This window comes from Myotis brandtii, unplaced genomic scaffold (genome assembly GCF_000412655.1).
Source record: "Myotis brandtii unplaced genomic scaffold, ASM41265v1 scaffold236, whole genome shotgun sequence".
In the NCBI taxonomy this organism is placed as follows: domain Eukaryota; kingdom Metazoa; phylum Chordata; class Mammalia; order Chiroptera; family Vespertilionidae; genus Myotis; species Myotis brandtii.
Window position 1 is genome coordinate 960617 of NW_005358901.1, and position 15702 is coordinate 976318.

Genomic DNA, 15702 nt, shown 5'->3' on the forward strand with positions numbered 1-15702 from the left:
GACCCCAGGCGGGGCCCGGAGACCACGCAGCTACCCGCACCTGGAGGGCGACGTGCGCTGGCGGCGCCTTTTCTCCTCCACCCATTTCTTTCTGCGCGTCGACCCCAGCGGCCTCGTGCAAGGCACCCGCTGGTGCCACAGCCCTGACAGTGAGTCGCGTGGGGCTGCCGGGTGACGGGGGGCGGGGAGGGGAGGGAGGTTCTGGACCAATGGGCGGGCAGTAACAACTGCAGCGGTAATCTTAACGATGAGACGGTCCTGGGGGCTCCTGTGGTTGCATGGCATTGGCCAAGTCATTTACCCTTTTGGCTTCATTTTCCTCCGCAGTCAAATCGGCCAAACCTAAATGGTCACAGAGGAAGCTCCCAGCCCCAGGCCTGGCTCACTAGCAGAGAAAGGGTGTTTACAGATAGTTGAGTTTGGGGTCACTGGGCCCATTTGTAGAGGGGAAACTGAGACTCTAGAAAGTTACATCACGCAGTGGGGCAGAGCTGGACTGTGAACTTGACTCCCACAATGCAAAACAAAACTCAGGATCTGCCTGGGTGAGGGACCCCTCTGTTTCTTTCTAGGAAACTGAGCCAGAGAGGGGAGATGACCTGCCCAGGGTCACGCTGCTGGGGGGTTGTGTTGCTGGGCTCCTTGATGCTCAAGAACCTCATCGAGTTGGAGTCACTGTCCCTGTTGCCCCACCCAGTAAACAATAGGCACTCAATAAGTATCTGTGGAATGTATGAGACAAGAGGAGATGCAGGGGCAAAGAGAAGGGGGTTGGGGACAGTTGGGAGGCCAGGGCGATTGGTGATGCCATGGGCCTGCCTCAGTCTCCCCACAACTCTGAGCCCTGGGTGGGGGTGGGTGGGGGGCTGGGGGAATGAAGCTAATCGCTGGCCACTGCCTGAATCACCACCATTAGGGCAGATAATCACCCCTGCCCTTCCCAGCTGCTTTCATCTGGGGCTCCCAAGGCCCTCATTAGATTCACTAGGCCAGGGCAATGACAGGGGACTGGCTGGGCCGGTTGACTGGTGGTGGACACAGCCAGGCAGGGTGGCCTCAGGCTGGGGTTGAGGCCTGGCTCTGCTGGGTGACCTGAGACAGTTGCTGCTTCTATCTGAGCCTCAGTTTCCCCATCTGGGCAGTGATGGAGTGACAGATGGGTTGGTTGATGGCTCTGTGTGGGTTGGTCTTGGAGGTCTTCTGTCCTTCATTAATTCAGTGGTTATTGGGCAACTCTTGTATGCTGTACTGGGCACAAGGGACACAGGGTGACCAGGACAGCTCACCTTCATGGGGTTCCAGAACAGAGGGTAAAGCGGTTAAACATGTAATATAATTTCAGAGGGGACCACATGTGGTGCAAAGAAAATGAAAACAGGGCAATGTACAAGAGGTGACTCAGGGAGCTCTTGGGGGAGCTCTTGGGGGCCTCTCCAAGGAGGTGGGCTTGGGTTGAGCCTATTATCAAGAAAAGGAGCTGACCATGCACAAGAGGAGCCAGGGGCCTGGCTGAGGGAACAGCAGGTGCAAGGCCCCATGGGGGATGGGGTGAGCTCCTTGTTATCTCAGGTATCCAAGTACAAACTGAAAACTAGAGGGCAAAACCTTGACTCCAGATTAGACCTCCGTGCACAGATTTGACCCTATGAAGGTGAAGCCGTCTCTGGTCACCAGTATGTCCCTAATGCCCAGCACAGCATATAAAAGGTGCCCAGATTAGACCCCAGTGCATGGCTGAGGGTGTGTGTGGCTCATCCTGAAGTCCTGCTTCACTGGACAGGAAACTGGCTCAGAGCCGGGCAGAGCTCGCCCAGGGTCACCCACCGACGGATCGGGCCTGAAGCTGCCTCTGCTCCTTCCCAGGCCTGTTTCCCCCCTTGGGAAGTGGGCACAGTCAGCACCCTCATAAGAGGAAGGCAGGAGGGTCAGAGTCAGAGATGGAAGAGGCTGTGCTGTTGGCTGTGAAGTTAGAGGAAGGGGCCACGAGCCAGGGATGTGGCGCCTCTAGAAGCTAGAAAAGGCCAGAAATGGTTCTCCCGAGAGCCTAAGGAAGGACCAGTCCTGCCCACACCTGGCCTTAACCCCCAAGATTATGTAAGACGCCCGACCCCAGAACTGCTGTGTGGGCTTAGTGGGGTATAGTGCTTGGCATAGAGTTGGCACTCAAACAGTGTAAGCGGGTACCAAGTTGAATGCACTGTGCTATAAACACCCCTGTCCCACCCTCAGGCCTTTGCCTGGGCAGTGCCTCCCTTCTGGGGTTTCATCTCCCCATAACCGAGTGGCTGCAGCTGGCTAAGTTGTCAGGGCCGGACATGGCAAAGGCCATGAGAACTGTGGGGGAAGCTGCATGGCCCATGGTCACTGTTACACTCAATACTTGTTCTTACGGAAATCGTCAGCTCACTCAGGCAAGCACCTAACTCCTCTGGCTTGGTTTTCTCATCCCTGACCTAACCAGGACTCTCCCCTGCTCCACAGCTTGCTCTGGTTCCCCAGTACCCTTTGGAGAAAGCCCAACTATTCCCCACTTACATCCTCCAATGTCAGGGGCACATCCTGGGGACAGGCCGTGTGGGCCCCGGTGTATTCCCATACCCAGCACAGGGCCAGGCACACAGGTGGTGCTTGGTGAATGTCACTTGAATGACTGAATGAGGGAGCACATGGGAAGCAGACGGTGGCTGAGGGCCCTGACCGAGCCCTTCCCAGCAGGCATCATTGAGATCCGCTCCATCCGCGTGGGCGTCGTGGCCCTCAAGGCTGTGCACACCGGCTTCTTCGTGGCCATGAGCCGCCGGGGCCACCTCTATGGGTCGGTGAGTGCATGGTGGGGGTGGCTGGTGGTGGGCAGGCACTGGCAGGAAACGGGGTCCAGTGGCCTCATGTTCCCGACCCCCCGCAGCGGATCTACACTGCTCACTGTAGGTTCCAGGAGCGCATTGAGGAGAACGGCTACAACACCTATGCCTCACTTCGCTGGCGTCACCGAGGCCGGCCCATGTTCCTGGCACTGGACAGGCGGGGGGTCCCTCGACGCGGTGGCCGGACACGGCGGCACCACCTTTCCACTCATTTCCTGCCCGTCATGGTCTCCTGAGGCCCCGAGGGGCCATGAGGCACAGCTAGACAAGATCCAAAAGACATCTGGGCAGGTGGCCAGGGACCAGAGGCCGGAGGAGGCCCAGGCTGTGGCCAAACCATGTCTGGTCACTCATTCCTTTCACAAGCATTGAATGCCTGCTGTCTGCAGGGCTCTGAGGACCCTGCAGGAACCCCATACCCACCCTTGTCTGAATCTGAGGCGGGTGAACACTGAGCTGAGTAGGGGCTGTAGGTGTTGAGTCATGAGCTGGGGAGCGAGGAGTCCCCATAAGGCACCTCCTGGACTAGAGACTGAAGGTCACCAGGTCTTGGAAGAGTATTCTGGGTCGGGATACGGCCTATCAGACTCAGCAGTGGGAACCCATTGGAGTGTTGAGGTAGAGAGGAGAAGGGAAGCTAGGGACCAGGGAGTCTGGGGACCAGCGGGGAGAGAACATGGACATGCCATGGGCGATAGGTCCCGACCTTGGACATGTTGCCTCACATTGTAAAGGGACTTTGCAGGTAGGATTAAGTCAAGGCCCTGAGATGGGGATGATCCTGGATTATGGGAGGGAGGGGGGGAACATTATCATTACAAGGGTCCTCCTAAGAGGGAGGTCTGAGCATCTGAGTCAGACATGGAAGAGATTGTGCTGCTGGCTGTGAAGATGGAGGGAGGGGCCATGAGCCAGGGATGTGGCACCTCTAGAAGCTGGAAAAGGCCAGAAATGGTTCTTCCTGGAGCCTAAGGAAGGACCAGTCTTGCCCACACCTGTGGTTAGCCCCTGAGACTTAGGCAAGACTCCTGATCCCAGAAGTGTTAGAGAATAAATGCGTGTGGTCACAGCAGATGTAGAAACGCACATACAGGGTCTGAAATTGAGTAATGTCTTCAAAGCTTCTCAGTTCTTCAGGGGGAGAGGTGCCATGTGCAGACCGAGGGGCTTCATGTCAGTGTCCTCCATAGGCTGGGGATGGAGGGGAGTACATGGGAAGTGCTGTGCCTGGGCGAGTGCCCACCACTCTCCCAGAACCCCAGAAACCCCCCACCACAGGGCTGAGTTCTGGAGCCTTGGGCCAGGCAATTCCATTCTGGGCCTCAGTTTCTCTCCTATAAAGTGAGAATAATGATTGCCCAACTGGTGTGGCTCAGTGGTTGAGCGTCCACCTATGAACCAGGAAGTTAGTTTGATTCCAGGTCAGGGCACATGACAGGGTTGCAGGCTCGATCCCCAGTAGGGGGCATGCAGGAGGCAGCCAAATGAGGATTCTCATTATTGATGTTTCCATCTCTCCCTCTCCCTTCCTCTCTGAAATTAATAAAAATATATTTCAAAAAATATAAAGTGAGAATGATGATGCCATTTACCCCATGGGGTTTTGGGGGGGGGGCGGCTAACGTGGGAGCTCCTCCTAAACTAAGGTGGGACATTCTGCTTGGGGCAGGTAATCCCTGGGGAGTGGGGTGAGGGCTTCCACCCATCCCAGCCTCCTGCCACTTAAAATACAGAACACAAAGCCAGGGGTCACTTACTGGGGGGGTGGAGGGGGGTATGATAGTACAGAGTGGACACTCACTGTGGTCAGGGCCAGTGGTTCCACCCTGGTGACCCTCACTCCAGAATAGCCTTCGTACATGAACACCATCAGCTGCAGTAAGCACGGGCTGGGGAGGCCCACCTGACAGCTCAGCACATTGGGGTTTCCTGTTTCATGTTCCCAACGCAGTGACCCTCTGCACCTGCTGGTCGAACGTCACCAGTCCACTTCCAGGGTTCTGGTTTGGGACAGCGGTGTTGGCTGGTGCCCAAGAGGCACAACCCAGGGTCCGGCGCAGAAGGAAAACGCCAACCACCTGCTTCTTTAAGTAGGTGTATTTTTAAATAACTTCCAAGATACACATATTTTTTCCTTTAAAAAACATCTGTCAGAGCAGTTTAGTTCTGTTTTGCTGGTCATTCTTGTGGTCCCGAGCCCCCTGCACTCAAGGTGGGGACTGTTGGCCTGTCTGGTGGGGCCAAGACCCCAGCTGAGTGGCTCTACCCCATCTTTCCACAGATCATGCAGGGCCGCATGTGAGCTAACGTCCATTTATTTCAAAGCAGTAATAATTTAAAATTATAAAAACCTTTCCACTGTTGAACATGTAGAGGGTGAGGTTAGAGACAAATGGGACAGGGGATGTTGGGGACGCCTGAGGGCGACATATGCCCTGCGTCCCTCTGTGCCCAGCCCCTCAAGGGACATCCCTGGGGGAGGGCCGGGCTTCCTCCACAGCCTGGAGGCAGTGGGTCCTCCGAGCCTCTGCCCACAGCTGGGGGCACAGCTGGCACCGGAGTCCATGGGAGCCATGGTGGTGTGAGAGCTGAGGCAGGTGGGGGGCACCTCCTGGGCTCTGGGATGTCCATGTCCCCCCTGCCCACAGGGCCTGGTGCTGGCCGGGGTCCTGTGCTTACTCTGGGGACTGGTGGGGGGACTCAGGAGTTGCTTGCTGGGTTCTCATTGCTGGGCGAGCTGGAGGAGGAGGACGATGATGATGATGAGAAGTTCACGGGGGTCATGACTGGGGGGTTGGTGGCCGTGTTCTGTCCTGTGAGGCTTTTTCGGCAGACGGGGCAGCTGTCATGCTTTGTGGGGAGAGAGGGAAGCAATTCAGAGGCTGGCAGGGGGCAGGGGTGGAGAGGGCCCATGGCCATGGCCACCCACCTGCTCACCTGCTCCAGCCAGGGCACAATGCAGTTGTCATGGAAGAGGTGGTTGCAGGGCAGCTGCCGCACACGCTCACCTAGCTCGTAGTCATCTTTGCACACAGGGCACTCCAGCCCAGAGCCTGCGGGGAGCGGGGATCCCGTGACACATCCAATCAAAGGTGTCCCATTGGGGAGACTGCCCATCCAGAGCCACCTTGGACCCAGGGGAGGGAAAGAGGCTATGTCCTGAGTCCTGTGTCCCAGGGGAACAGAGAAGACACTGATAAAGCCTCCCCTTCAAACCGACCTTTGGTCTAACATAAACGTCCTAGGGAAAATACCTTGAAAATAAAAGAAGCTGGGTGACTGAGGGCCACGTACCTACGTGTTCCTCGGTGACAGTGACGGTGGGGAGGGCCTGGATTTTCTCTTTGTCTGCGGGTGGGGGGCCTGTGTTTTCAAACTGATTGAGGAGCTGAAAGACAAGAGGCCAGAGTGCAGGAGCCCTGCCCGACTCTGAAATGCAAGGCTAGGTTACCTGCAAAAGCACTGAGGCCACTTTTGTCCTGGTCCCCCGGACCCTCCATTTAGGGGTTAGAGGTCAGTCACCCCATGAGGCCCAGCCACTGGCTCCTGCCCACTCTTCTGCTCATCTAGTTAGTGTCACCTCACAGCCAGAGCGGGAAGACAGGGCCCTGGGGCTCATGCGGTCCTGTGTCCTGTGAGGCATCAGCTAGAACCAGAGGGCCAGATCCCATCAGAGACAAAATACCCAAAGGGGTCACTGGTGAGCAGCCCTGAAAGTGGCAATGTTCCTGCCTCACAAGTGCCACAGAGGTCATGGTGAACACCCATCCTTGGCACGCGGTTTCCTGCTCTACAGTGGTGCCATGCCAGGAGGAAGCATTTTGGCTGGTGTGCCCTAGCCTCAGGATGGAAGTTCTGGGGCGCTAGGAAACTGAGCGTCCACGCCAGGGATGTAATCCACCAGAACACTCCTACAATCCTCTCACCATCTCAGTGCTGGGGGGCTGGGGGGAATGGGCCTGTTGAAACGATGGTGATGACCCTAGTGCCACCTGGGGAGGCCCACCCTGTACCTGCGTGATGATCGCATCCAGCCCGTTGGCCCCCCAGGCGTAGTCCATCGGGTTTGAGTGCAGGACACCCCTGGGCAGAGACGTGTGGGGTTCAAGTGGCAGAGGGGCTGGGGGGCACTTAGGGGACCCGCCCACCTACTCACCAGGGGCCCAGGCCCAGGTTGGGGATTGTGGCTGGAGTGATGATGCCATTGACCAGCTGCTGGATGATCCTGGAACAGAGCAAGGCCAGGCCTGTGGTCAGTGCCTTCCCAGGGTCAGGGACCCCTTGGGGAGGACACAGAACCCTGGAGCCCAGCTTCTAAATCCACAACATTGAAAGGTTGTGCTTTCGACCAGTAAGATTTCTGATGAGGAAGAAGAATGAAACATGAGAGGGACCCAGAGAAGCATCTCCCTGAGTTCCAGGCCAGGTTTCCCCAAGGCCCGGATGGCACCTATGGCTGTGACACCACATCCAACCCCCATTCACTGAGTTCCAGGCCAGGTTTCCCCAAGGCCCGGGTGGCACCTATGGCTGTGACACCACATCCAACCCCCATTATACAACCTGGGGGAACATCCTGGAGGTCATGAGAGCCATGGGGTCAACCCTGCTGTTTGCAGCGGGCCCAAAACATCCAGTCCAGATCCTGCTGTTTCCAGAGCTCATGGTCTGTGGGGTGTGGGTGCTGCTCAGACATGAGACAGCAGGGGCATCAGGGGCTGGCTGGGCCGAGCTAGAAATGCCTCCAGCTCAGTGAGGGAAATGGATGGGCTCTCTGTAGGTTTAAACCCATTTTAAGTGACACGGGGGCTTCATGTACAGTCAAGTCTATCTCAGAGATGTGTGAGAAGCCTAGCCTCGCCTCGCCTCCTCTGGAGAGATGGGGCCTGCAAGGAACAATGCTTTTATTCTCAGTCCTTCTGAGCGCCTTTCCCCTTCCTGTGCAGTCATCAAGCTAAAAAGCCATTTGGGTACCTGCACACAGAAGGGGGCAAGGGGCCCTGTTACAGGGCAGGGATATCAGGAACTACCAGCTCGATGCTGCTCTGGGACAAAGACCTGAAGGTGAATCAGCCACACCCAATGAAGCCCTGCTCAGAAGGACAATTGGGGACACTCAGTGGACATGAGGTTCTCCCAGCCCTGTCCAGGTCCTTGAGCCACACTTCAGCCCCCCCCCAGTCCCCCAGCGAGGGCCCCGACCCCTACCTGCACCACCCCATTTTGCATGGTGGGCTTGGGTGGCTCTGCCAGAACTCATGGGAGAACTGCCCTGCCCAGAGGCAACATCCACACCATCTTCTGGATGGGCAGATGGTCTCTGAGTGGGGTGGGCAGGCTGGAAGCCCCCAAGAGCAACCCACCCACCTGCCCCCCACAGCCCCCTCACCCTTCTAACGTGGGGACGCCTTCATGCCGGCCGGTGGCCCTCCTCGCAGTGAGGCGGGCTCGGGGCTGCCGGGCGCCATACCGGTGCCGGGACTGCTGCTCTCTCTCCCGCCGGCTCTCGGGGTCTCTGCCATTGTCGGCCAGCGCCCCTGGGGGGAACGTGGGGATCTCAAAGCTGTCGTCAAAGATGCCGAAAGCAAACTGCCCGTAGCCCTGCGGCAGCGTGAAGAGGTGTTGGTCCACATTCTGCGGGAGGAAGGCCGTGACCGTGGGCCCCTTGCATGGGCGCCACAGTTCCTCCCCACTGTGGCTACTGTTCTAGGCTCAGGGCTTCAAGGGGACAGGAAGACGCCAGAGAAATCTTGGTGCACATGCAGGATGCAGGAGGCTCTCGGAGGAGGGGCCAAGGATGGGGAGTTCAAGAGGTCCCAGGGCTCTGGCCAGATACTCAGTTGGTTAGAGTATCATCCTGATACACCAAGATTTCAGGTTCAATCCATGGTCATAGCACATACAACTATCAACCAATGAATGCATAACTAAGAGGAAAAACAAGTTGATGCTTCTCTTTCTATCCGCCCCCCTTCTTCTCGCTCTCAAATCAATTTTAAAAAATTATTTTTTAAGTTTAAAAAAATAAAAGGCCCCGGGAGTCAGGGAGAAGGACACCCTGCCTGTTGGGGAGCAGGGTGAGCAACCACCTGCAGGACGAGGGGCTGAGTCTGTTTCCTCAGCCATGCAGGGCATGGTCCGTTGTCAGGGGAGGCCAGTCAACTCACCTCAAATGGCTGCCTGCTTTGGTCTGTGGGGGCTGTGGAGGGAGCGGAACCGTTCTCTGTACTCCTGGGTGGACACGGTGCAAGTCAGCAGTGGGGCGACCGCTGGAGAAGAGGCAGGACCCCCGCCTGACCCCCACGGGCCTCAGGGTCACTCTCAACCCTCAGCAGCCCCTGCCCTCATCCCAAGTCAGGAGAGTGAAGACCATCTTAATCTCTGGCTGCCCAGGGACTTCAGGGCACTGCCCCAAGCCCACCCCCTGCCCACCATCACCCTCCCAGGCTCTGTCCACCAAAACGGCTCTGAACCAGCACTGGGTGCAGCACCCACATGTCCCCTTGGCACAGCTCTGCCCTCTCACCCCAGAAGCCTGGATCCTACCAGCATGCACCTGGGCCCGAGACCTCTGTGACCAAGGGGCTGCATTACCTGGTTTCTTCCGGAAGCTCCTCGATGAAACCAGACTCACATCGTGGGCAGATGTAATCCTGTGGGAGGAGAGAGCAGGTGAGTGTGATCTCAGGATCCTGGCCCCCATGTCATCTGCCTCTGTGGGCTCACTGGACATCCCTGCCCGGGGCAGGACACACCTTGGGCCCTGGTCTCAGGCCCCAGCAAGCAGAAGAGGATAGGAGTGAGGCCCAGGATGGGTGTCATCTCAAGAAACCCATCTGTGAAACTGTTGCAGTCCAGGGTCAGACCCAGCAGAGATCCAGGTGGTGGGTATGGACAGCTCAGGGCACACATCAACCAGAGCTACAACCTCTGTATCTTGACCTGCTCCTCTGCAGGTGATCTCCCCACCCACCCATATCCCAGTCACAGAGTTTCAGTGTGTCCACTCAGCATATTAGCTGATGAAGGCTCTGACAAGGCCTGTAGCAACCACGGGCCAGCTAATGCGGGTCCAGTAAAGCTGTTCAAGAGAATGTTCGAGTGACCCCCCCTAGACGCACATACAGGAGATGTGGTCCTGGGCAGGCACCTGACCCTATACTCCTAGATGGCTGCACAAGAGACTGTGTATGGGACTCCAGGGCTATGTGGGCCTCAGAGGAGGTCAGCTCCCAGGAAAGTGGCCACTGACAGCAGAGGGACCGGCCTGTGGATGCCCCACAATGGCATTTCTGGAACATACTGGCAGCCTTGGCAGAGGATCTGGGACCCTAAGCTGGAGTGTGACCCCATCACACTGGCCACGCCCCCTGCATCCCTCCCTCCCGCAGCCAGGTGGCAGAGACTCTGATGTCCTGAGGGGAGAGCAAGGACCAGCCTCAGGCACAATGTGTATGAGCCCCGAAACCATGCTGATTCCCTCAAACAAGCCCAGCCTACATCGTGCTTGTTGCACGTGTGCAGATTTCAGGGTTATCACAGGTGTCCCTAAAGCCACAGACAGGACACAAGACGTGTGCAAGACCTGCTTCTGCCCAAGGTGACATTTCAGAAGCATGGCCCATGTGCTGTGAGAGAGAAGGTGAGGCTGTTTACAGTCCCATGGGACACCGCCTTCTGTAGGAGTAGCCCCATGGTGGGGTGCCAGACACCTTCATCTGGGCAGCGGGCACTCCACAGCGCACACCTGGTCCCTCTCACCTGCCTGGCTGCCAAAAGCAAAGCTGCCAGAGCCAAGTGGGGAGGGCAGGTGGGAGCTGCACAGGTCATTGGGCCTTGTATCCAAAATATATAAAGAATCCTTATAATTCAACATTAAAAAGACAAACAACCCAGTTAAAAAATGACCAAAGGATCATTTCTTCAGATACACAAATGGCCATTACCCATAAAAAGACGCTTGACACCACAGTAACAGGGAAATGCAGGTCACAACCAGTGAGACAAACTGCACACCCATGGGAGGACTACACTCAAACAGACGACAGTGACAAGTGCTGGCGAGGACATGGAGGAATCAGAACCTCCAACATGCTGTTGGGAATGTGCAACGGGCAGTCTCTCTATAACACAGTGAGCAGTTCCTCTGAAGGTCACACAGTTACCACATGACCTTGAAATGCCACTGCTAGGTGTCCAACCAGAGAAATAAAAACACACCTACAAAGAATCCTATCCAACCATGTCCATGTCTCGAGTCACAAGAGCCACAACAACCCAAGTGTCCATCAATGCTTGAATGTGGTCATCCTCGTCCTGGAACATTACTCAGCCATGAAAAGGAGTGATGCACTGACACTCGCTATAACGTGGATGGGACCCTGAACACATGAAGCTCAGTGGGAGAAGCTACAAAGGGCTACACACAGAGCATGATTCCATTTATGCGATCTCTCCAAAACAGGCAAATCCACAGGGACAGGAAGTGGGTTGGTGGTTGTCAGGGGAGGGAGATGAGGTGACTGTTGATGAGGACAGGTTTCTTTTGGGGCGATGGAATATTCAGAAATTGGATGGAGGGGTTTGGTGCAGGACTCCAAGTATACTAACCACACTGAAGTGTACATTCTAAACGAGTCATATCTCAGTAAATTGTTATAAGAAATGGTGAGGAGAGCAGCCCTCTGCCCTCCTGAGAAGGGGTGTGAGGGCAAGGGACAGCTCTACCACAGTGAGTGATCACCACAATCATAACCCAGCACGGGATTCCCAGCCAGTGGAGTGTCACTCAGGTGCTCCTCCTAGCACCCACCTGCCAGCCCTCAGCCGGTTTCACATGAGCTACAGGAGGCTTTGTGAACAGGCCCACGGGGAAATGTGGCTGCAGGGGGGTCTGCACTGGCCACAGTTAGGATGCAGGGAACCAGACACCCCATGAACATGGCAAGGTCAGACAAACCTGCCCATCACCAGGAGTCTGCCCAGGGAACCCCTCAGCTCCAGGTTCACAGGAAGGTCCAAATCCTAGTACAGCCCTCACCCCAGACTTGTAGATGTGCCATGTGGCCTCAGAATGAACATCAGGTTGACCTGCAGGAAATGGGCAACCTATTTTCCCACTTTTAAGGCTCATTGCAGCTCCTGGGCGCTCACTTCTCTCAGCCTGTCCCATTGTCCTTGTCCTCCAAGGTCCCAACACCCCCCTGAACCAACCACTTGTGCAGGTCACCATGGAGCCCCATCTCAGCACTAAGCACAGTCAGCACATGGTTAGGTCCAGAACCATCTGGCCAGGCCACTCCCACAGCTCCGCCCCCTCCAGACCCAAGTCCAGGCTACCTCTGCCCTCCCCCTTGCCCTCTCACCCTGGCAGCCTCATGCCGGTCCTGCCCATCTCAAGGCCTACACACCATCCCCTCTGGAGGAGCACTCTTTCCCATATATCTACCTGGCTGGCCCCCTCACGGAAGCTGGGTCTCTGCTCAAACGTCACCTCCCGGCTGCAATCCTCGGTCTCCTCACCTGTAAACGGAGGATGGCCTCAACCCCAGGGCTCTGAAATCCAGCAGCTGAGGACCCAAGGGCTGTGGTTTGACATTGGGTCGTGGTCAGGCCCTGCCTCTGTGCAGAGTCCAGAGCGGCCCTTCTGAGCCATAGGCTGCCCCAGACTTGAGGCAGGGCTCTAGCCTGCTTGCAGGCGGTGGGGAGGAGCCAGAACCAGGAGTCTCCCATGCTCTCCTCCTCAGAGAGCATATCCCAGAGATTTTTATTAAATCAGAGTGGCCAATGGTAGAAACCCTCATCCCAGCAAGGGGACTGTGAGATGGAATGTATCCCTCCCACAGGGCAGAACTTATCTCCAGTGACAGGGCCAAGGTGGCAAGTGCTCCTCTTCTAGGTGGGGACAACAGTCCGCTTGCGGGGGCCTAACTTGTGAGCACCTATCCTTAGCCAATGACTTGTCATGAATCAGTTACTTTTCCCCTCAGAGGAAGGGTGACAGGGGACCACCCCAGCATCATCATCATAGCAACAGCAGTGGCCAACGCACCAAGGATGACACACAGATGCTAAATGCACTGAGCACTCACTCCATACACTGGGCCCCTAGGACATGGTCAGAAGGTCCTACGGTATTTGGCCCCTCGTTGTTGACGGGAAGGACATGGAGGCTTTAACATGGGGACCCATGTCCCCTGGACCAGCCCTCAGGATAGGCACCATCCTTTGTCCAAGACTCCTTCACACCACACATAAGCAGAGGGCCCACAGTGAAGTTGGGGAAACTGAGGCAGGAGCTGGAGAGATGCCTGTCTCATATGATCGCCCACTACAGTGACAGTGCCTCAGTGGCCCAGGCCTCCCAGGGTCCCTCGGGAATCAGCAGAGCTCCAGGTGCAGCACAGACCCAAGAGAGCTGGTGCAGAGGTGTAACAGGGGTACTTGGACTCAGACCCAAACACAGACAAAATGAGACCTCTACAGCCCAAACCCCTGGGTGCACTTGCTGCTCCTTCCACCCCATGTAAACCGCCTCAATGTCACTGGGAGAACTGTCCCAATCCCATCCCGGTCCCTCACACCCCGGTCATGCCCCATCTGTCTCCGTGAGCCCTACCAGGACCTGACATCATCTAAGGCCCATTTCACGCAAGCCACACACCCATCACACACACACAGACCTCAGCAGATGGTTTAATTCAAGGGCACCTGCATCATCTAAGGCCCACTTCACGCAAGCCACACACCCATCACACACACATACACAGACCTCAGCAGATGGTTTAATTCAAGGGCACCTACCTAACCCAACCTTCCTCAATCTTCCCAGGCTGCTTTTGACACCATCATAGGGACTGAGACTACCATCTCCCATGGACACAACTGGTGTGCAAGAACCTGCACTGAAGAACTGATCTCTGCACAAGCCCCAAGGATGTCAGGCGCAGCAGGTCCACATCCAGGACCCTGCAGTCATGCACATGCACCATGTCCCCAGCACTCGTTTCCAGGTAAGGATCGAGTCTGGGCCTGTGCATCAGCCTCAAGGCCTCCAAGCCAGCTGGCCTGTCTGGTTCCTGCTCTCACATGCCACACTCCAGCTAGGCGACCCACCTTTCCCTTTGCGTTCTGGGAGTCAGGTGCTGGGCTCCTTTGTACAAAGATACTCCCAGTGGACCTCATTGAGCGAGTGTGGATTATCTCATCAAACCCATCGGACAGCGAGGAGACCTGAGGCCCAGGGAGGTTGAACACCTCACCCACACACAGCGGAGAAGAGGTGCAGCTGGGGCAGCCTCAGCAGGATCCTAGATTCGAGCCCAGCTGATAGAGAGAAGCCCATGAGTCCAGGGTACCTGAGAAAGAGCTACTGTGACAACAGCCATTTCCTGTCACTACTGCAGTAGGAGCTGCATAAAAACCAGCCCAAGTGTCTTACAGCAGACACAGTGGGGCTAGTTTCCCACAAACAGAAGTCCCCGTTTCTGAGGGCAAGTGCTGGCTGGGACCTTCTGCTGTTACCAAGAACCAACTTTCCCTCCCTAAGAACACCAGGTGTTCCCCTTAGTGATAAACATCCCCCTGTCTACTGAGCCTCATTGAATCCCACACCAAGCACCCTCCCACCCACCCAGGTACCCCCTCCCCTCCGCCATACTTGCTCTTAGGATATTTACCAACATTCCTGACTAAATACTTGATAGTGTTCAAGGCTGGCTCCCTGACCAACCAGTTTATAAACCCTGAGGGCAAAGGTGATGGCTATCTTGACACCACTCCACTGGATTCTGTGACGAGGAAGGTCCTCATCAGCCCAGCGACAGTCAGAAGAGGTCAGAGTCTGCCTGGTGCAAGGCCATATAGCCAGGAAGTGGCCACGCCAGGCCAGGACCCAGGCCCTGTGCTGGCCCCCGGATGGGAAAACCGAGGACAGCTAACCGTGCAGATGCCCAGCTGCAGCCTCAGCCTCAGCCTCCACCCAGGGCCTACCCTGGGGCTCACACCAACTGTGAGGGACTGCATCCAACTCATCCAGGCCGGTGGGCTGTCAGGCGGCCAGCCCCTTCCTGCCACAGTGGAGAAAGAAAGAACCAAGAGCTGGGGTGCAGGAGGCCAGAAGAGACAGAAGCAAGACACCCCAAGTCTGTGCTCACCCACCCGAGGTTTCGGTTTCATTCTATTTTCCCCTTTTCCTAGGAGGGGGAGGAAGGCCCTTGCTTCTGGAAGCCACACCACCCCTACCCCCTCTCTCCTCCTGGACCCTAGGCACCACTCTCCAAACCCCGGCTCCAGTTCCTCGTCTTCTCTGTGGCTGGGATCATCTGAACAGACTCCTTCTCCTGGCTCTTCCTGCCCGCCCCCCCCCACCCCCAGCAGCAATCCCTCTTCCCAGGGAACCCCGGAGCTGGAAAGGAAGGACTAAGTGTGGCTTTGAAATCAAAACAGGCTCTTCCACCCACCAGCCAGGTGACGGTGGGGAGATGAAGTCCAAGGAGCGCACCCTGTAGGTGCTCGGTAAACCCTGGCCATTTCCAGATCCCACACCCGCTCCCGGGGAACTGGCCCAGCAGCAAATGTCAGGTCCGTGGCCGGCATGGGCCGCCGAGGGCCTGTTTTTCCACCTGTGAAATGGGACCGGGTCAGCCAAGAGCAGGGGAACCTACTGACTCAGAATCTCCGGGCTGAAGGGCCTGGAAAACTGTCTGGATCCAGCAGCCCCCTCCTGGACCACACGGCGCGACCAGGCCACCTGGGGAAATCTGGCCTCAAAGAGCCAGATGCTGGGTGGGCTCAAGCCCCAAGGAAGCGCGAGATCGCGGGCGCGGGTCAGCTGTCA

At 56.7% G+C, this 15702-nt stretch overlaps 2 protein-coding genes across 2 annotated transcripts in view; one reads left to right on the forward strand and one right to left on the reverse strand.

Moving 5' to 3' along the window:
- Window positions 1-4: 4 nt before the first annotated feature.
- On the forward strand, window positions 5-4248 carry FGF22 (fibroblast growth factor 22; the record flags this gene model as incomplete). The annotated part of the gene is made up of 3 exons (XM_005866730.2): window positions 5-149; window positions 2716-2819; window positions 2906-4248. Coding segments are annotated over 3 exons (444 nt in total), but the record flags the coding sequence as incomplete, so codon positions are not given.
- Window positions 4249-4946: 698 nt separating this feature from the next.
- RNF126 (ring finger protein 126) overlaps window positions 4947-15702 on the reverse strand; it is an 11774-nt gene continuing 1018 nt past the window's right edge. The window contains exons 2-10 of the mRNA XM_014540053.1: window positions 12313-12386; window positions 9459-9556; window positions 9032-9095; window positions 8254-8498; window positions 7021-7089; window positions 6878-6947; window positions 6159-6252; window positions 5802-5917; window positions 4947-5714 (exon numbers count right to left, since the gene is read on the reverse strand). Of these exons, the coding sequence (XP_014395539.1) occupies window positions 5565-5714; window positions 5802-5917; window positions 6159-6252; window positions 6878-6947; window positions 7021-7089; window positions 8254-8498; window positions 9032-9095; window positions 9459-9556; window positions 12313-12386 (980 nt within the window). The 3' untranslated portion in view covers window positions 4947-5564. The remainder of the gene's footprint in view (window positions 5715-5801; window positions 5918-6158; window positions 6253-6877; window positions 6948-7020; window positions 7090-8253; window positions 8499-9031; window positions 9096-9458; window positions 9557-12312; window positions 12387-15702) is intronic.